We start from the raw sequence: 21,022 nt of genomic DNA, 5'->3' as shown, positions 1-21,022 counted from the left end.
TTAAGTGAAAATGAGACCATCTATGTAATTACTGCATGAGTTCAATTATTCCCCCCCCACCGCCACCCCTTTTTAGTGTCTAATGCTGTAGTTTGGCTCATATTGTTACAGTATGTCTTATAGTTTGGTATATTTTATCACATATGGAAGACACTGACATGGAAATGTGGAAAAAAAGACCTTGAGGAAGGGTTAATGGACTACTGCTTTGGTTGTCATTTATAACCAATTAGTTTACCATCTTTAAGAGCATTAAAAGTTGCATCATCTTAGTTCAGGCCACCAAAACAAAACATGAGTTAGCAAAGATGCCTCCTGATAGTATGGGCTTGAATGTAAAATGTAGAGATAAAAATTAAGAATGACGGCAACAAGAAAGCTGGCCTGGTGTGTATCTACTTCAGGTTGACAAGTGCTTTGTTGTCTTGAAACTTACAGCAGGGGTTTTATGTAAGGTCAGCCTGAAAAGTGGCTCTCAGATGTTCTCTTCTGGTGTGTTCTGATTAACTTTGAAGTGACAATTTTTCATAGCCCCTCTCAAAGCCTGTGACAGCCAACTTCTGTCCTTGCAGGTTAGAGGTCCGGTCAAGGCCAGCCCTTCAGGATGATCTTCCTTTCTTTGAGAAGCCCCACAGCAGGCAGCCATCCTTACCCACCCTGTCTCCAGAAGAGCCTCCGCTGCAGACCTCGATGCTGGCCAATGAGGAAGCGCTGCAGAAGATCTGTGCCCTTGAAAGTGAGCTTGCTGCCCTCAGAGCTCAGATTGCCAAGATCGTGACCCTCCAGGAACAGCAGAACCTCAGTGCAGGTCTGTGAGTCCTCCAGTCAGCCAGCAAATGCGGGCAGGGGGCAGGGGGAATACCACTCACTTGGGAAAAAAATTATATATATATAATATATATATCTGTGGGCTCTGTCTCTTTAGTCGTGTCCAACTCTCTGCAACCCCATGGACTGTAGCCCTCTAGGTTCCTTTCTGTCCATGGGATTCTCCAGGCAGGAATACTGGAGTGGGTTACCATGTCCTCTTCCAGGGGATCTTATCAACCCAGGATCGAACCTGTTCCTCCTGCACTGCAGGCGGATTCTTTACCTACTGAGCCACCTGCGAAGCCCCAGTATGCATACATATATATAACTCAATCAGTATGCTACACACTGAAACACATTATAAATAAATGATATTACAATTAAAAATTTAAAAAGAAGTTAATAACAGCTGTTGGGCTTGCTAGAAAACTAGGGGCCTGTCCCCTGCATGGTCCGGTACAGGACCCAGGCAAGTTTAAGTGGTTTTCGTTTGTTTTGAACAATCTTAATACTGTCAGAGGATGATGAGTGTATTTTTGGAAACACAAAATATACATCCACTGATAAAGGTGAACACTGCTCATGTGTCTGCTGTGGGAACTTCACTGTTTGTGATAATGGCACCATTCACATCAGACTGGAGGAGGTAACTGCAAAGCAGCCCTGACAGGGTTGAGTGTTTAGTTACCTATGTGTCCTGAGGCAAGCATAAAGCTCTATAACTAGGATAGAAGTTACTTATGCTGTGGAGTTACTGTGGGAGTAAATGCAGAAACTATATGTAGTATCTTTAGTGCAAAGTAGCTGTTTAATATTCATTTCTCTCCCTCTTGCCCAGAGTGGAAACTGAATTCAGGGCCTCTGACTCTGGTCTAATAGTGTTGCTTTTATTTTTGTTGCGTTGTCACTTTGGAGGAAAAAACCATGGCCTTGAAATCCTAGTTTATTAATCTGCTGGCAAGCAGTGGTTGTTTTCCTAGTGTTCCTGAGTCTTGACGAGATTCAGTATAAGCCAGCTCTGAAGGGTAAAGGATAGTTATTCCACCTCTGAGTCACTTAGCTTGTGGTCCTATAGTTTAATGTAACCTACACGGAAACCTCCTCAAACCTGGGTCAGGCCATGATGGGCAGGGTGAATGTACTCCAGGCACCTGGTGTTACTTCAGTGAAATCTACAGGTGACTTTTGAAAACCCAAAGTCCTGCCCTTTTCTGTTTAACCTATAAGTTACTGATACATTTCTCTTTGGCTTTACCTCCCTCTTCTGGCAGACTAGGAAAGTCTGTTAGATGTTCTATTTACAACCCAACTCCCTTGAATAAACTAATTAATATAGTTCGCGCCCAAACAACTCTCTAATCTCCAGTTATTGCAGAAAGATGGATTTTTAGGTCCTTATTTTAGAACTGCTGTAACTCTTAGTTACTTATTCTTTTGGGGAATTAACTATAATTTTTTTTCTCTCTCAATTTTTTCAGTAAATCTAAAACTTCTTTTAACTCATTCTGGTCAATTTACATTCTCTAGTTCATGCTTCGGAGAAGGCAATGGCACCCCACTCCAGTACTCTTGACTGGAAAATCCCATGGACGGAGGAGCCTGTTAGGCTGCAGTCCATGGGGTCGCTTAGAGTCGGACACCACTGAGCGACTTCACTTTCTCTTTTCACTTTCATGCATTGGAGAAGGAAATGACACCCCACTCCAGTACTCTTGCCTGGAGAATCCCAGGGACGGGGGAGCCTGGTGGGCTGCCGTCTCTGGGGTCGCACAGAGTCGGACATGACTGAAGTGACTTAGCATAGCATAGCATAGTTCATGCTTACCTTCTATGTAAATATACTTAAAATGAACCACAGAGGTATCCAACAGCTGTTTACTCTAGTACTAAACTGTCAGACTGCCTACTGGAGGCAGTTCTGTGTGCAGTCCAGATGCTGTTTCAGCTAGAAGTAGCTGCACAGTGTGAAGCAGTCAGACCTGAACATTTGATATCACAAAAGCACCCTGTTAAGTTAAATGGAACATTTCCATCTGGAGACGGATTAAATGATACCGTGACTGAAATTCAGGGATTTAGATTCCAAGCAAGTAACTGAAACTTCCTTTTTACTTGTGACTGAGATTCTTTTTAAGGTTACTGCTTTCAGGTATCAAGTCCTTAACATAACTCTACTTTTAAAGTATTTTATTTGCCTCTTACCCCCACGATTAAACTGATTGCCCCTCATTTCTGTAGGTGACTTAGAATCCACCAGGCCTGCCGCCGCAGCAGCACCCTCGGTCCCGCCAGCGCCCCCGTTGCCGCCCCCTCCGCCGCCGCCTCCCCTCCCCTCACCGGGGCTCCAGCAGAGCACTTCTGCTATTGATCTGATAAAAGAGCGAAGACGGAGAAACGCCTCTGCTGGGAAGACCTCGGTCAAGAACAGTCCAAAGAAAACAGACCTGCCCAACATGCTGGAGATCCTAAAAGACATGAACAGCGTGAAACTGCGATCAGTAAAAAGGTGAGGAGACATCTGCCTTCTCGCCCACTTCCCTTGGTTTCCTATGCCTTTTATAAGCAACTGCTAAGCTGCTTTGGAGGAGGAAGTGGCAACCCACTCCAGTATTCTTGCCTGGAGAATCCCATGGACAGTGGAGCCTGGCGGGCTACAGACCATAGGGTCACATAGAGTCAGTCGGACACGACTGAGCACACACATACACCAAGCTTCTTGAGAACTTTGTTTTATAGCATGACTACTGGAATGGCTCTTAAGTTTTTAATTTAAAAAAGATAAGCCCCCAGGAGCTCTTGTATGCAGTTAACAGAGAGCAGGACAAACACCCGCAGGCCACTCTCATTTCTCCCCCATTGCCTCTGAAGCCTTGTTACTGTGCAGTCATTCTCCCCTCAGGCTGTGCTATGTGCCTGCTAGGGTAGGGACCAGGCTTGTGGAGGAGGGGAACCCTGACTGCCCTGAAGGAGCCTGCAGTCTCTGCTCCTTAGAGGAGCTATTCCCTGGGTACCTTTGTGCTGTCTTGTGAGGCCGTAAATCCAGGGCTCCCACCTCACTGCGTCAGTGCCTCTATTGGGTGTCCCTGCTGCTAGCACCCCCTTGATTTCTCGTCACTTCTCTAAGGTCAGAACAAGACACAAAGCCCAAGCCGGCAGATGCTGCTGACCCTGCTGCCCTCATAGCAGAGGCGCTGAGAAAGAAGTTTGCTTATCGGTATCGAAGCGATAGTCAAGGTGAAGCTGAGAAAGGAATCCAAAAGTCTGAATCAGAGGCCACCTCCGAGAGAGTGTTGGTGAGTACTGGGCAGACCTCTCTCCTTAGTGCAGCCTGTGGTCCAGTCCACTGCTGCACAAGACACTCAGCTGGTTATCTGCAAGATGCAAAAGGATGCGCTATAGGAGTTAGTCCTTAATGCCAGCTAGACTGCTTCCCTCTTGATGCTCTTCTGTAAGTAAAAGCTAACCCTGGGTATCTCCTATGTTAAATTTCCCATGCTGTTTGTTTATATTTAAGCACAATGAAGTGAAATTCATGACAATAAAATTTACATCTAAGGATAGTGTAAATGTTGTGATGTAGAAAGGAAAGGTCATTCTCTTAGGGCACCTTTGAAATTCTTATAAAGGGGAAAGAAATCTGACCAGGGCCTTGCAGGCTGTGGGCCCTGCATTGGTGGAGACTGAGCAGACTTAATGAAAGCTCTTCAATATTAATTTAGACCTTCCCTTTCCTCAGGTAGCTCAGATGGTAAAGCGTCTGACTGCAATGCGGGAGACCCGGGTTCAGTCCCTGGGTTGGGAAGATCCTCTGGAGAAGGAAATGGCAGCCCACTCCAGTATTCTTGCCTGGAGAATTCCATGGACTGAGGAGCCTGGTAGGCTGTACAGTCCACGGGGTCGCAAAGAGTTGGACACGACTGAGCGACTTCACTTTAACTTGCCTCAGGTTACTGTCACTGGGGAGATGAGTTTATCTATGCCAGAGAGGTAGATATCCTAGAAATTCTAGCATCTTTGAAACCCTAGACATTGAAGAGGAAACGCTGTATCTTCCTTCTTTTATTAAAAGAAGTAAAATTGGACTAAGCTAGGGTCTTGCGATGCTGACTACAGTTTGATAGGGAGTAATTTTGCTATCTTTCTCACTGTTGATATGAATTGACAGGTTGTTATAAACATACCTTGTGGTCCATGGTTGGGAGGGGGCTATCATTGCTGTTACATGAACCTGTATCTTTTTTGTTTCTTTTCTAGTTTGGTCCACACATGTTGAAGTCTACTGGAAAAATGAAGGCTTTAATTGAAAATGCTTCAACTTCCTAATAGACAAAGAGCTGAGAAAGACTATCTGAAGTTCAGCTGTTCGTTTATTAGGGCTGTTCAGCTAGTAGATATCAACACTGTTTGGTAAATACCTGAATTTAGAACTTAGTGGTCTCCTTTTAGGTCTCATTAGAGGATGATGCTATAACAAAAGCACTCTAGGTTTGTTTGCTTTTAAGAGAAGGTCAGTTCTGAAGTTTCCATAGCGTATGTACATTCCAGCATGTTTTTAATGTGTAGCCAAGATGTTTAGGTTTCCAGTCTGGAAAACAAGTACATAGATTTCAGAACAAAGGAAGGATATTTTATAGATGTGAGTTTTTAATTAACACTAATTTATCTGTACACATATTTTATGTGCATGTATTTGGATATACGATTTAGCGCTGGCAGTGACAAGGCTGCTGGTAATCATTCCTACCCAGCGATGGAGCAGATGGTATATCCAAATTGTTAGAGTAAAATGTTTGAGTTTGGAATTTCTTCTTGCCTTGAACAGAACTTTTAGATTCTCTCTCACGTTTTCTTGGAGATGGGGTTTGAGTAGGAACCAGATGATGTTCACTGCTGAAATTCTGTAATACTTTCCTTTAAGGGGAAGTCAAGGATCATGAAAACTGTTTCCACCTCAGTGCTGCCCAGTTCTGAGGAAGAAAATGTAGTTTTCAATAGTGAGCAATCAAACTATTGAATTAAATCTCTTTTAAAGTAAAAGTAGAATGTACCATCTTTTTTTCTTTCAGTTTAATAAAATGGCATATCATAAAGATGACTTGTTGCTAAGTTAACACTTCTGGAAATGTCAGCATAATGGAGTTAAAAATTTTTTTTTAATACTGGTCTATTAAACATTGAATAGGCCACAGAATTTCCTGTAAGTTGCTTATCATGGGTCAGTCAGACTGCTGTTCTGCTGCGTTCCACCATGTAGCAGCATAACCTGTAGGTGCTGTCAGGAAGTGGAGAGCCTCCTTTCTCATTTGGGACTTCAAAGGAAGTCATCATTTCTAAATGCTTCATGTATCTTCATGATTTTCTATATTTCTGTTAAACTCAGCTATAGTTATCCAGAATCTCCTACCATGAGTAAATAGTTGGACTTATTATTTAAATCTAGTGGGGGAAAAAGTTCCATCTCCCAGGGCGATTAGGAGATATGAAGAAGATACATTCACTTTTAAGTTATTGAAATGATGTGCAATGTTCTAAACGATAGCAGCTAATACTAGTTGAGGTAATTTTCATGGCTTGGCTGTTTAGCTTACTAAATTTGAACTGTGGCTTAATTTTACACATGTTGTTGACATACATTGTTTCTAATTGTTTTCTATCGTTTAAAAATTCACCTGATATACTTATTTTGACCTCCTAAGAAATATTTATATTTGTATCAATAATTGAATTTTTAGCCAGTGCTCCAAAATAAGGAAGTTACTGTTTTGAAATAAAGCAACTTTTCTTTTCCTTGGACCATCATGCCTATATAAATGCTTTTGCTTTTTCTTCCACAGTAGGTAAACTTCTTCTGTGTTGTACATGCAACTTTAGAATAATTTGCTTTCTGCATTTTCCAAGTGGAAATATACTGCTTAAAATGTGTCACCTTTTTCATTCATCTTCAGCATTAAAAGAGAAAGAGGTGTGTGAGTTTCTTCAGGGTTCTAGAGCCTAGAACCTACCTCTGGGCCTCTCTTTCCACCTCCCCTAGGCCATACTGCTATCTCTGCCTCAACAGCAAAAGAACTGACAACTCACCCAAGCGTGGGTAGGAACCTGGAACAGCTGGGAAAGAATCAAGGCTCAAACCTTTAGTTTCTGATTCCACACTTTGTGACCTCTGGTCAAATGCAAGCTTCTCTCCGTACTTAAAATCTATAAATGTAAATACAGGTACTGTGTTAATACTGAAAGAAGTCCAAGTATATGTGGACCCACGCAGTTCAAACCCGTGTTCAGGAGTCAACTGTATATATAATGTGAGTCAAAGAGCCCTGGACTTGGGAGTTAAAACACGATATGTGTATGTGATCCTGGCCCAGGCACATCTGTTTTTAAAATGGGAATAATGCTCAGTTCAGGAAATTATGAGGATTAAAGCAGCATTCTGAACACATTCTATGAATAGCAGAGTACTAAGTAAGTTCTTACATTATTTTACACAAGGTTCCCAGCAGACAGTTTTCTCCTAGGAGACAAGGTCCCTGTGTGCGGGCCAGGGTGGAGGGGTAGGTCTCAGTCTTCAGTCCTGGGTGTCTGCCCAGTCGCAGGCCCTTCTGCAGAAGCATCCTATCCTCTTGCTGTGTGAATTCCTGTGAGTCTGCATCTTGGTGGGGAAGGAAGAAAACACGAGGTAACAACTACTGGAAACTCATAGCTGGAAAAACCATCATCTAGTAACTTCTCTGAAAACATAAGTTCTTTCTGTGGACTAGATCTGGCAGATAAAAGCTTAAACTTTCAGGCGTGAACCCAGCAGCAACAGCTCTGGGATCGCCAGGCAGGAGGAGGCACTTAGTTTTAGCCAGTATTATTGTTACTGCCTGTTACCGTCAGTCTTCCCCATGATCTTCAGCCTCTCCTGAGTCCTGTCTCCTCTTCTCATCCTGGAGTCAGTATTCTGTGCCACTCCACTGAGCCTGTTTCTTAACATTCATTTTAGTTTTTCCTTATCAATCTTATAAGCAGGCTAGTTCTTCAATGATACCAGAGCAATCACTTGAGGATAAGAAATAAAAACAGCATACCTAAGGAAGGATCCAGAAATCTTAGATATTTCCCTCTGAGACTGCTGTCCTTAGTCTGCTTTGTAAGGACTGAACACCTTACTGTTCCTCTGGCTGGAGCTTCTCAAGACTTCTTTTCCCTGGGAGGTTCTCCAGCCTCTTTGACAGGTCAGAGAGCTCCTTCCCGCAAAGCTGAGAGAGTAACATGGGTGGAATTTAGACATGATCAAGAAGGTAATTAAGATGATCCATATAGTGCCTCCCATTCCATCCCAAACAGCTGTGGCTGCTACAGGGCAGTGCCGCGCTTCCCAACTGTTCTCTTCCATGCTGGCAAAAGCCTTAATCTGGGGGAGAAAGACACGCTTCACAACAGCGATTTTACTAGAGGTATGAACAGCTTTCCACTCACGTGGCTTAAGAGCCATCCCTCTTCATTGGCCAGCCACGCCTGCTATCGAAGACGAGAGACGGTGAGACGCAGGTGCAGCGGCAAGTTGCTGTGTAACCCGGTGTTCAGTGAGGGTGGACAGCACGTGAGGCCGTCGCCATCTCTAACCTCGACCTTGACCTAGAGCAGACGGCCCTCTGCAAGGGGAGCACCTGCTAAGGCAGAGGCTGGTCGGGGGCCCAGGATCAGCCTTCCTGAGTTGGTCCAGGTTGTCCCTCAGGAATTTGAACAAGAAACCTGGAGAGAGAGGGGTGCATTCAGTACTCAGAGCTCAAGTAAGCAGGTCACAAGGAACAGCTGTACCCATGAGCAGTTATACAAAATACGATGAGGAAATGAATAAGGACAATGACTCGGCCTGAACTATGTGTCAGTACATTTTTTGAGACACATGTTACAGGTTAGAAAGCCACTCAACAGATGAGGTGACAGAAGACTAAACCTAGTCTGTCTAGCCATAAAGACAATGCTTTAAAAATGTTTACTGCCTTTCCAAGCAGACACTCCAAGGTAGAGAAGAGGCTGCAAGAGAAGCAGGAGTGGCAAGAAGCAGGTGCAGCAAAAAGCTACACTTAAGTGATTAGTCTGTCTCATGAACACGAATCCTCAATATAAAGGTCCAGTTAACCCGCAGTGACCTGAGACCGTTCCCTACAGTGGAAAAAGTTAACCCCTGTACTGTGAGGATTCTTAGATGGAAATTTTAAAACTCTGCAAATGTTCAGCTAGTTATTTTATCATATTCCTTTATGATACTTTCTTCAAAAGATAAAAAGCACCTTGGGATATCATGCACCCTCCTGATTCTTTACAGTAGGGGTCCCCAACCTCCGGGGTCTAATACCTGATGATCTGAGGTGGAGCTGATGTAGTAATAATCAAGTGCACGGTAAATGTTACGCCCTTGAATCATCCTGAAACCCCACCACCACCACCCTCGGTCCGTGGAAAAACTGTCTTCCATGAAACAGGTCCCTGGTGCCAAAAAGGTTGGGGACCACTGCTTTATGGCTCAACAATAAAGAGACACTTCAAATTTATGCTCAAAAATCTCAATGCAAAGCTTAAATATAATAGAAGATGCACTTTCTTCATAAGACTATTGATGGGACTGGTAAAGCTTGCAATAGCCTAGTAAGTTTGCTGTGCTTCACTTTTTTTTTTTTTTTAATTTTATTTTTAAACTTTACATAACTGTATTAGTTTTGCCAAATATCAAAATGAATCCGCCACAGGTATACATGTGTTCCCCATCCTGAACCCTCCTCCCTCCTCCCTCCCCATTCCATCCCTCTGGGTCGTCCCAGTGCACCAGCCCCAAGCATCCAGTATTGTGCTTCGAACCTGGACTGGCAACTCGTTTCATACATGATATTTTACATGTTTCTTCACTTTTAAATTAGAACTAAAAAATAATCTAATATTAAAAATGGGTGTTCTCTTTCCCGTACAACCTACCAGACTTTAAAATAGGTTCAGGACAATTTAACACCGCTATGAAAGTTAAAAAAAAAAAAAAAAAAAAAGATACTGTGATAAAAGCTAGAATTCTACTAAAAGTATCATACCGAACATCTAAGACATATTTTAGAATCAAATTTGAAAACTAATTTTACAAGTCATGGATGTTAATAACATTCAGTAATTACTAGAAATGGTATCATTTTCATTATTACCCAATGAAACCATTCATTTTGTACAAGACAGAAACCTGCCATGTCATACAACAGATGCTTTCCACACACAGCCACCCAAACATTCTGAGATCAGGGGCCATGCTCTGTCACTTGGAACGCTTTACCACATCCAGTGCAGCACCCAGCAGGAGCTCGGGTGCTGTAGGCACAGAATGCAGCATAGACTAGTATCAACAAAACTGTGCATAGTGAAAGACTGACAGCTAGAAAGGAAACACAATACCAGGTTATTCATAATGATTTGTTCAACAACATTCATTGATGGCACAGTTTATGCCAGTCTGTCCCTATGCTGAGCACATGACTGACTCATCAGAAAAGGCTGATGCTGGGGAAGACTGAGGGCAGGAGGAGAAGGGGACGATAGAGGATGAGGTGGTTGGATGGCATCACCAATGGACACGAGTTTGAGGAAGCTCCGGGAGTTGGTGAAGGACAGGGAAGCCGGGAGTGCTGCAGCCCACGGGGCTGCAGAGGCAGACACGACTGAGCCACTGCACTAATGATGAGCACGAGGGACAAGAAGGTGGAGGAGACAGCTGTTTGCGCCTGTGTCCACTCCCAGTAGTGGCCACCCCCCGCTGGAGACCAGGGACCACCGGGGGCCTTCCAGAAGACACAGGTTGCCTGCAAATCCTTAGCCAACAAGGAATGGCTCAGGCTAAGTCCTGCACGCATCTGGACAACTATGTATTTCAAATATATGCTGATAGCATGGTGATTAATATCACATTTATTTAAAAACAGTACTGAATGCGTATCAGCCATTGGTCACTGGCGCAAGAAGGAGATATTAACTGGGAAAAGATTTAAACAAAATATTTACACGTTAAAAAAACAGTACACATGAAAACACTGTGAACCTCTGATGTGAAAATTAAAGTTGAAACCTTTAAGAGTTAAGAATGCTTTTTGGAAAGAGAGGCCATTACAGGAATCTTCCGAGTTACTAGCACCTCTAACCTGTACCTAAAGTACAAATATATTACCAGGCAACATATGGCAAAAACCACTACAGTACTGTGATTAGCCTCCAATTAAATAAATTTAAAAACACATTTTTTACTTTTGTATTAAGAAGATTATAAAGCACCGCATTGACAGAATACAAGTACTGACCAGGAACCAGCTTGTTTGGTTTTGTTAAGCTAAGGCTTACCAAAATGTTCTGAGGACCTTGAGCCTGTAGCAGAGGTGCTGCCCCCAGCACTCAAGGTTGCCCCAGGGCCTGGCAAGCTGCTACAGTGCTCGACAATTCTTTGAAGTCTCCCATTTTATCGTAAAAATTCATATGAACTTGGTGTTCTCTTCCATAATACTTATTTAAAAATGTGATCTTCTAAATTCCTATTTCCTCAAGTTTTCTGAATTATTGTACTGTTTCCTCAAATTTTTCTAGAAAAATCAATGTTCAAAGAATACACAGGTGCTATGAAGCAGGGCTGTCAAGGCTTGTCCCACATATATGTAACAACATGTATCTTTGCCGTGGGTTTACTTACCCATAGGCAGGGAACGGGAGCACACTCAGGTGTCTCCCCCTCGAGAATGGAAATAGGATATTCCTCTGAATATCAAACACAAGTCAGAGAAGCAGCAGCAAGCACAGCCTGGCAGGCGGAGCCCAGGCCGCCTGCGGCTGAGGGTCTGACATACCTACTAGACATGCCAGTCAAGCGGATGTGCAGACGCAGCTCCTGGGACTTAGTCTCTAGCCTCGTCCAGGGGTGTGCAGACGCAGCTCCTGGGTTCAGTCTCTAGCCTCATCCAGGGGAACCACGGTCCACCCAAGCACGAGCATCAGTCGGCGCCTCCTTATAGGATGCGTGAGGGACCTTGCTTCCCTGGCTCGGAATCCATGCGCAAGTAACCAGCTGATTGTAATTTAGCTTCCCAAGGAGATCTGCCTAACATGAAAGAATGATTGACAGTTACCTTTCTCATTGTAAATTAAACTACTAATGGGAAAAAAACAATCAGTTTCTGTGAGTTTGGTTGCAGTGAGTTTGCCGTGAGACAGTTCTGCTCTCCACATGCTGTCATACTAGGTCTGTGAGTCGCAAGTTTCCTCACCACACGGGGTGTGTCAGATTCGCCTCCATCAGACTTCAGCGCCCAGCGGTCCAGTGTGGTGGCCACAAGCCACACGTGGAGACCGGGCACCTGAGACACTGCTGGCCCAAACTGAGATGTGCTGTAAGCGGCAAGGACACGCCAGATTGCAAAGACTTGGTAACAGAGAAAAGAATGTAAAACATCTCAATAGTCGCTTTTTAATAATGGCTATTTTTCTTCTCGTTTTGTGGCTACATATCTAAATGATATTCTGGACATGCTGGAATAAATTTCATCTTTTTTTAAAAACATGTGATCACTCCAGAATTGACAATCACCTACTTGGCTCATGCTGTATTTCTACTGGTCTTCACTCTTCTATGCAAATGACGACAGTATGTTTGCGTTCAGAGTTTACACTTACCCCTTCCAATGAAACGGGTTTGGGGAGACTGAGGAGAGGCCCAGTGGTGCCTTTCTTACACTGAAACCAGTCAAGCAGAATCAAGTGGCCATTTCCTATTACTTGACTTTAAAAAGGCCAACACAAGTGGTATTCTGGTACCTGCACGAGGGCCTGAGGTTCCCACTGTGGGAACAAGGGCTGTGGAGACCAGAGACTGGGCTCAGAGCCGACTTCTATGGGCTGTGAGGACTCAGCCATCTATGCCCCGGGCCTTGGCATCTCACCTGTGAGGTGCAGGTGACAGGTGAGCTCACAGGATGATGCCTGCACCCAGCGACACCTGAGCAAGTCCTGTGAGCCAGGGCTAGGATCGAGAAGTGGACACTTAGTTTTCTTGGTAACTTTGCCTTATCCTTTCCCACAGACTGACTTATAAGGTAAATATCAAAGATAAAAATGTGAAAAGATAGGTTTTATTCATCAAAAGTGAACAGCAACAGGCACATATTAAAATGAGTCTGGCAAAGCCTTTTACAAATGGCTTTACACTCAAGCTTTCTCCCAAGAAAATGGCTGTTGCGACGAACTGTAAACATAATTAATAAACAGTCTTTTACAGTAACAAGGGAAATACAATTGAACTAAAAGAAAGCACCGGTTTCTCTTAAAACTAGATTACAGTTGTGCTTACTATACATGAAACAATTTAAAACAAATTACAAAAGTGGAATGTTTGTTAAATTTAAAATTAGTCCTTAGATTTTTTTTTTTTGTCCTAGAAAACATCTGTTCACATCAAAAGGCCCGTCGAAGGGGAACGTTTCGTCAAAGGGAGGGACGAGAAAACAATGCACTTTTTTTCAAATCAAAACAAGAAGTTTGGTCACTTAGCTTGGTGCATAGTTAAGGCATCTGGCGTCTGGAGCCATCATCTCTCACGGCCGACCTCCCTTCCCCTCCCACGTGTGGCTGCTCACTACGTCACATTCTACAATAATAAATAAAAGCCGACGTCTCCGATCCTTGCCATGTGGATAAATAAAACACATGCACAGTCACACATGCACGAGCGTGCCCCAAACACACATCCACACACACACGACACACCTCTCACTCCCTGCAGCGAGAGGGGCTTTAGTACCCTTGCTCTGAAGGACGCACTGGCCCATCCCACTTTATTTCAGATTGGCAATACCCTGAGCTGATTATGGTGTTTTAAACATTCCACCTTTTTTTTGTTTTCTTGCATGTGCAGGTCAAGTGTACAGTAGTGAAGACAACATGCAATGTCTTCACCGCGGAATCATCACACAGCTAGGACACTGGGCTTCTGCCCCGCCCGCCCCAAATTAAAAACCAAGTTAAAAAAAAATTGCATTGCCAAACAGCACTGGAGTGAAAGCTCGGCGGCACTCTATGATAAATGCTCAGTCTCCAGTGCACGAAATAAACCAGAGCAAATGGGAGGCTTTGGTGGCATCCGAAGGAAAAAAGGCAAACCAGGGGAGGGGGAGAAAGAGCTGCAGTTCTAGGTTTGATCTTCAGAATTCTTAGTGGTTCCTTCACAATCATGCTCCAAGGCAAATTGAGAACCAATATTTCAAGAGTTGGTTTGTAAACATTGAGTCCTGCCAGAGGTGCAGACACTGGGCACTTCACATTTCCATTTTCTCCGACAGAATCAGTGGAAGGTACAGATAGACACTGTTTGCATCATGCTGGTTAAATTCCGAAGATTTCTGCTGAAGGCTTCAGTTCAAGCTTCACGATGATGCTCTGAAGAGCACACAAGCCACTGCAATCCTTCCTGCAAAAACTTCCTCGCTTATTCCCTCCGTTTTGCTCCTGCCAGGCACTGCCTCTTCAAGGTATCCCACGAAAAGCCAAATGCATATTGCTGTAGGTTCGGGTCTTGTCCTTAACAAGTGGGTTCAAATGATCCAACAGAGGAAATCTTGGAAATAAATAATGCTGGCATCATTCATTTCCCTTGGCAGTCAAGAGTAAGTTCTCACCTCAAGACCCCGTTTCACATTTCTAACCACCTCTAGGAGGCATCTGTCCACTGGTTCTGGGGGTTAGGGTAACCGGTTTTCCTGAGGTAATAACTGTGAGCTCAACTCCTCGAACGCAGCATCAGCGTCCTCGCTGCTGGGCTGCTCTCTCTGCAGTCCCTTCCAGCTGGCTTTGTTCAGACCCACGTGTCCGAGCATCGTCTGGGACAGCCTGGTATTAGAGAACCGGGCCCATTCCGTGAACAGAGGCTCCACGAGATAGGTCATAAAACCTGAGGAAACAAGGAGAAAAGGCCTCTGTGTGTGTTCTGAAACTTTCAAATGTCAATACAGAGTCTACTCTCTTAAGCCCTATTCCAGTACTATCTAGCTCTTATTTTTCTAGACGTGTGTGAAATTTACATACCTTCTCGAAGAATCTATGTAAGCAACGTAATGAAACTTGAAGTAAAGGTGAGCTGACAAACGCAGCACATCTCTGCTGATGATTCCTCTCAGCTGCACCAACCACATCCTTCTATCAATGTTTCAGCAAAACTGCGGTGGCCCTGCAGCAGAGCTCAGTGGGTCCGAGGGCTGGTTCCCGCAAGACTGCTAGAGCTAAGGGGGTCTCCTGGGCTGCGGGTGACAAGACCGGAACCGAGGTGCAGCAGCTCTGCCATCAGTCAGGGGATCATGAGCATAGGGCGGCTTCTATGTACTGATACCTCAGAATTTATAAAGCCAAAACTCACAACACCATGGCTTCCCTGGTGATAAACAATCTGCCTGCCAATGCAGGAGACCTGGGTTGGGAAGATCCCCTGAAGGAAGAAATGGCAACCCGCTCCAGTATCCTTGCCTGGGAAATCCCACGGACAGAGGAGCCTGGCATGTTACAGCCCATGGGGTCACGAAGAGTCAGACACTACTTAGCAACTACATAACAACACAACACCAAGTACAAGTCTAAGAAGAACAAAGATTAAACCATCACTAACGTGAATATGGAAGTGTACTAGGCCTACTTTATGGACAGCTCATACCACCGATCTCCCTTAATTCAGAGTCAGAAAAGGAAAGGCGATTTCAGGACAGCCTGCATCTCTGGGTTACACAGTACTCGAGCCCACACTATATCTGACTTAATAATACTACACAGTATCTTACACAGGGTGGAAGAAGCCTCCTAGGAAACACCTTAACAAAAGCAAATATAACATCATCTTCCTAAACTTTTGATCAAGGACACAAAAATATACATTCAAATTCCATCACTGTTAACAGTTTAAAATTTTTTTCATCTCTAAAACTTTCTTCTCAGGGAAAGACTCTATGGACCACAAACTACACACGGTCCACTTAGCCAACAAGAAAGTCTCAGTGGTGGGACTTCCCTGCTGGTCCGTGCTCCCAACGCAGGAGGCCTGGCTCCGAGCCCTGGTCAGGGCAGTAGATCCCACACGCCACAACAGTTTGCATGGTGCAAGTAAAGATCCCACGTGTTGTAACAAAGACTGAAGATCCTACAATTAAGACCTGTGCAGCCAAATAATATATATATTTTTAAATGTCATGGAAGCAAAGCAGTTAGCACCCACTACTTTTAATCAGAAAAGTCACATATGGTCTGATGGTTGAATTTTAAGTGTACCGATTCTGGTCTCTGAAGTAGCAGTGCCCATACTGGAAACACAGCTTTCTTCCGTGTCTCCCATCTCTGCCACACGAGTTAACTGAGAACCTACTCTATGCCAAGCACTGCTTTGGGTTGGCCAGGGCTCAGCAGTGAATAGTCGAGATGTGCCTGCCACGAGGAATGTTCTGGTGAGGAGAGACAGGACACGAGAAAAACATCACCACTGTAGTGAGAGAGCATTTCAGCCTCTGGCAGCAGCCACCCTCATACCCCCAGTCTGGCTGAACCTGCGCCCGGAGCCCCATCTTTTTCTAGGTGCCTCGGTCAGGTCATGAGCAGCTGGGGTCTTGTACCCAAATGTAGGACTTTATTACCACCGGTTTCACAGGATCCATTTTCTTTTTTAAAATGGAGTATCATTCAGCCTTTAAAAAAATTTTTTTTAAAAAACAAATTTGTGGCTGTGCTGGGTCTTCGTCGCTGCGCAGGCTTTTCTTTAGTTGTGGTGTGCGGGCTTCTCATTGCAGTGGCTTCTCCTGTTGCATTGGCAGGCGAGTTCTTAACCACTGGAAGGCCTGGATCCCTGTTCTTTGATTCTCCCACCGTTCCAACCGGCTGAGAGCATCTGCATCCTGTTTCTCCCATCCAACAGACTAGCTGTCTCTCCACGCTCTTTGTTCTCTGGGATTCTTTGAGGTCTTAAGCACCCAGTAACAGTACTCAGGCCGGGGCCACAGACAGAGCCGGGAGGCACCCTGGACTCATGAGCAGTCCAACCACTTGTTGAATCCACTTAATTGTCCCTGTCCACGTGCCCCTCTCTATTCTTGTCCCAGACACCACAGGGCGCCGGGTCACGTGCCTCACTCTCACCCAGCACACGACAGACCCAGGGCTCCTATCACAGAAGAAAACCTATCGACGCAACATGACTTCTGCTTACTGACCCCACGCTGGCTCCGGGTAACTGCTGCTTAGCACTGAGTTTATTCTAACAGTTCCCTGACTTACCCTAGAAGGAGAATCTTTCCAAGCCCCCCTTTCCCTTAGGATTTGAGGTCACAAAGACCAACACCTGCTAACTGTATAAACTGGGCAAACGAAGAAGAGGAGCCCAGCAGCGCTTGTCTTGGGTGGCTGTGAGTCAGGAGCTGCCCAACCATTTGTGAGTCTACTTAACTGTCCCAGGACAGCCCACGTGCCTGGGACTCCTGCCTTCACACAGGTGTGGCTGTGCGGAGCCCAGTGGGGTCCCAAGTGGCTGAAGGTAAATGAGAGGGTGGGTGCTGGGGAGACGACTTGAGGCCAGGTTACAGGGGCCTGTGCGCAGTGCTGCAGAGTCAGCTTCAACCAGCAGGTGGCGCAGAAGAGCCCGAGGTTGCGAGTGTTCACTGGCAATCAGGTCTAGTGGCTCCAGAGTGACAGAGTTTCTTTTTTTGGGGTCTGGGAGCTGGGGAAGGGGGTGCTGCACTGGATCTTCATTGCTGTACATGGGCTTTCCTCTAGTTGCAGAGAGCAGGTGCATGGGCTCTGTTGCCCCACAACATGTGGGATCTTCCTGGTGAGTGAGTGAGTGAGTGAGTGAAGTCGCTCAGTCGTGTCCGACTCACTGCGACCCCGTGGACTGTAGCCTACCAGGCTTCTCCGTCCATGGGATTCTCCAGGCAAGAATACTGGAGTGGGTTACCATTTCCTTCTCCAGGGGATCTTCCTGACCCAGGGATCGAACCCGGGTCTCCCGCATTGGAGGCAGACACTTGAACCTCTGAGCCACTAGGGAAGCCTTCCTGGACCAGGGATCAAACCTGTGTCCCCTACATTGGCAGGCAGATTCTTAACCACTGGACCACCAGGGAAGTTCCTATTCTTTCCATCTTAGGGCAGAAAGTTACTGCAACCTGCTCTGCTTCCTTTTTAACTATTTAATTTCTGGCTGTGCTGGGTCTTCTTTGCTGTGCACGGGCTTTCTCTAGTTGTGCGCAGGCTTCTCATTGCAGTGACTGACTTCTGTTGTTGCAGAGCATGGGCTCTAGGCACATGGGCTTCAGTGGTTGCGGCACACAGGCCTAGCACCCCAGGGCATGGGATCTTTCCCAACCAGGGATCAAATCTGTGTCCCCTGCAGTGGAAGGCAGATTCTTAACCACTGGACCTGCTCTGCTTTTACCAACTAAAATCAAATGAGAGTAAATTATAAGGGTCAAAAAAAAATCCAGGAATAAGATTTATTATTTAAAAATTAGAAATAAGCATTTTAATATTTATACTTCAGATGTACCTCTCTTCCTGACAAAATTAAAGTGAATGGCATTTTAAAAACCAGTTATATCTGAGTATGTATAATTACCAATCTGGATGTTGGCAATTGATTCAGTCTGACGATCGCAGAGTGGACTCACACCCAAATGATACTTTTTTTCTATATCTCCTAGAAATTTAAAAAAGAGAAAGAGAATTCTTTATGTGGACTATACCTTATTGGTTAAAAATATAATTAAAGTCTTCATCTTACCTGTAAATTCCTTAGGAAAAATGTAACATACTTAATCCTCATGAGAGGACGCCTTCTAAATTAGTTCTTTTTTAAATTTTAAGTTATTCACACATAGAAAAGGTTGCCAAGCTGATAACCTATTTCAAATGGAGAGGGTGGAAAACTTAACTAGATGTTATCCCAGGATTGTAATTCTGTGACAGCATTTTAGTTTAAAACTTAAGATTTCTAAAAGGACGACGCATGGAACGAAGATCTTTATCTTTCTGGCTTTAATTCACAAAATATGTTCTATGGCCATACCCTTCACATGGGACAAGGATGGAGCAAGGGCGGGACAATCTTTCTGTACAGCAAAACTCCCAAACTTGCTCTATGTCTATTCATAAATGCACACACATCAGATCACTTCAAAAGACAACTGCTGATTTTTTCAAAACAGGTCCTCAATTTGTGTATTATTGGTTCTACATCCATCTATTGTGAACAGTCACCAAAACTATCAGGCACCTACTGCCAGACTCTACAGCTGTCTAGCCGTTATTTTGTCAAAGTACTTTAATTGTCTAAGTTATTTTATTCATATGATGCTAAAAAATGAAATGGACAGGTGATCACTCAACACTCAACACTGTAACTTGCCTTGATGGAAGAATTCCTCTGTTACTTTTTCACTCCACTGCTTGCTTAATTCCCAGGTCCGACACGGGTTACAAATATCGGCACACTTCAAAGCCATCTAGCAAGCAAAATATTGAAACTATCTTAAGAAAAAAAGTAAAATTTCAAATGTACCAAGTTTAAATATACTCTAATAGCGGGGAAAAGAACACCTTAAAAAAGAAAATGTAGCAACAGGACATCTGTTATCCTTTACACTGAGTTTGGGGCTTTCCTGGTGGCTCAGATGGTAAAGAATCTGCCTCCAATGCAGCAGACGCGAGTCTGCAGCAGACTTGATCCCTGGGTCAGGAAGATCCCCTGGAGAAGGAAATGGCAACCACTCCAGTGTTCTTGCCTGGAGAATCCCATGGACAGAGGAAGCCTGATGGACTCCTCTGTCCATGGGGATGAAACGAGTTGGGGTACAACTGAGAGACTTTCATTTTCACACTGAGTTTATGATACTGTTAGTTACAGCAATCATTTTATAGAGGTGCTGAAAGCCTGCTAACCAAACTGAACATGCTTGATAATTCCAGACAGCTAATACAGAACTATATTAATCAGAAAGCTACAAACCAGTCAGTCATTTCTCATTTTTCATATGTGAGAACTTGTTAAAATAAAATGCTGTTTGGGACTTCCCTGGCCATCCAGTGGTTAAGACTCTGTGCATCCAATGCAGGGGGCACAGGTTCAATTCCTGGTCAGGGAACTAAGATCCCGTGTGCTATGCGGCACAGCCAAAAAACGTAACAACAAAAAAAAGCTGCTACTGTTGACTGGCACCACATCTTGTAAACACTGTTTTTGTTAGAAATCTCAAGTGTGAAAAAGACAAAAGTGATGGCCCTTTCCTGTGTAGCCTTGTGCGACGCTTGGCAGACCACAGCTTGCTCTCAAGATTTAACCACTCAGAGAACTACGTGAGAATATTTCATTTTTATTCTAACGATCTGCCCTAGAAATAGAATTTTTCCAGGCCACATTTTACCTGTAAGACCAAGTGCCTATGCCTGGCATCTTCCAGATGTAGATCGCCCTTGTCCAGATGGGCCCGAAACAAGGACAAGTATTCATTCTGGCGGCTGATGTCTGTGGCCAGTATCAGAGCGCCTATCTGAGCCTCCATCTGTTGTCTGGAAGTACAGAAACAGACAGAGAAACACAAGGATTTCAGTTGAATAGCTACTTCTTAATTATTTTTCCCTTAATCTTAATATGCAGAAAGCTTTACTGAGCTCTAAGATATTCTGCCATTCAACTTTTAACCTACCGCAAAGGAATGCATTTTTAAAAACCTACTACAATGGTCAAACCAAGACCTAGAGAGCTTGTAGGAAAATACCACTCGGCAAACACTCCGAAAGGAAGGTCTTAAGGTGGAATTATATGCCTTAAAAAAAAAAGTCTATGTACAATTGACATGTTGCTTGAGAAAATTTTTTGCTGTGATGTAGGGAACAACTTTGGATTCTTTGTTGGGGCCTGAGATGCAGGAGGAGGGTCAGATGGAGGAGGAACGGACTATTCGACTACTGACTCCTGCAGACATGAGAAAATATGTCTGAGTAAACGCTAATGAAGCTCCACCAAGCAATGTAATAAAGTTTAGATTCAGTTATATTTTCAGAGCCAAATTCAAGAATCAATTATCTGTAAGACTGTTCAAATTTTCTGGAAGGGAAAATGTAATATGTTAATACAGGTAACAAATATATCATCTAAAAAGCTTTCTCAAGTCAAATAGGAAGAATGTTCAAAAAT

The 21,022-nt window shown here is 44.1% G+C and overlaps 2 protein-coding genes across 9 annotated transcripts in view; one reads left to right on the top strand and one right to left on the bottom strand.

Moving 5' to 3' along the window:
- MTFR1 (mitochondrial fission regulator 1) overlaps positions 1-6,603 on the top strand; it is a 62,438-nt gene extending 55,835 nt beyond the window's left edge. For 4 of the 5 annotated variants that reach the window (XM_006069053.4, XM_006069054.4, XM_025265333.3 and 1 more), the window contains 4 exons: positions 573-808; positions 3,049-3,316; positions 3,935-4,103; positions 5,065-6,603. In XM_006069053.4, the coding sequence (XP_006069115.2) occupies positions 573-808; positions 3,049-3,316; positions 3,935-4,103; positions 5,065-5,133 (742 nt within the window). In that variant the 3' untranslated portion in view covers positions 5,134-6,603. The remainder of the gene's footprint in view (positions 1-572; positions 809-3,048; positions 3,317-3,934; positions 4,104-5,064) is intronic. The other variant, XR_003103627.3, reaches the window with a different exon arrangement.
- Positions 5,772-21,022, bottom strand: part of PDE7A (phosphodiesterase 7A) — a 112,144-nt gene continuing 96,893 nt past the window's right edge. For 2 of the 4 annotated variants that reach the window (XM_006069057.4, XM_006069058.4), the window contains exons 10-13: positions 20,250-20,394; positions 19,235-19,331; positions 18,446-18,526; positions 12,923-14,752 (exon numbers count right to left, since the gene is read on the bottom strand). In XM_006069057.4, coding sequence (XP_006069119.1) covers positions 14,544-14,752; positions 18,446-18,526; positions 19,235-19,331; positions 20,250-20,394 — 532 coding nt within the window. In that variant the 3' untranslated portion in view covers positions 12,923-14,543. Of the gene's footprint in view, positions 7,006-7,281; positions 7,457-7,877; positions 8,049-8,268; positions 8,545-11,660; positions 11,912-12,922; positions 14,753-14,886; positions 15,099-18,445; positions 18,527-19,234; positions 19,332-20,249; positions 20,395-21,022 lie in introns of those variants that run through there. The other 2 variants (XR_006640042.1, XR_003103625.3) reach the window with 2 other exon arrangements.

Source organism: Bubalus bubalis, chromosome 15 (assembly GCF_019923935.1).
Source record: "Bubalus bubalis isolate 160015118507 breed Murrah chromosome 15, NDDB_SH_1, whole genome shotgun sequence".
In the NCBI taxonomy this organism is placed as follows: Eukaryota; Metazoa; Chordata; class Mammalia; order Artiodactyla; family Bovidae; genus Bubalus; species Bubalus bubalis.
Note: the sequence above shows the minus strand (reverse complement) of the source record. Positions and strands in the feature narration are given on the sequence as shown.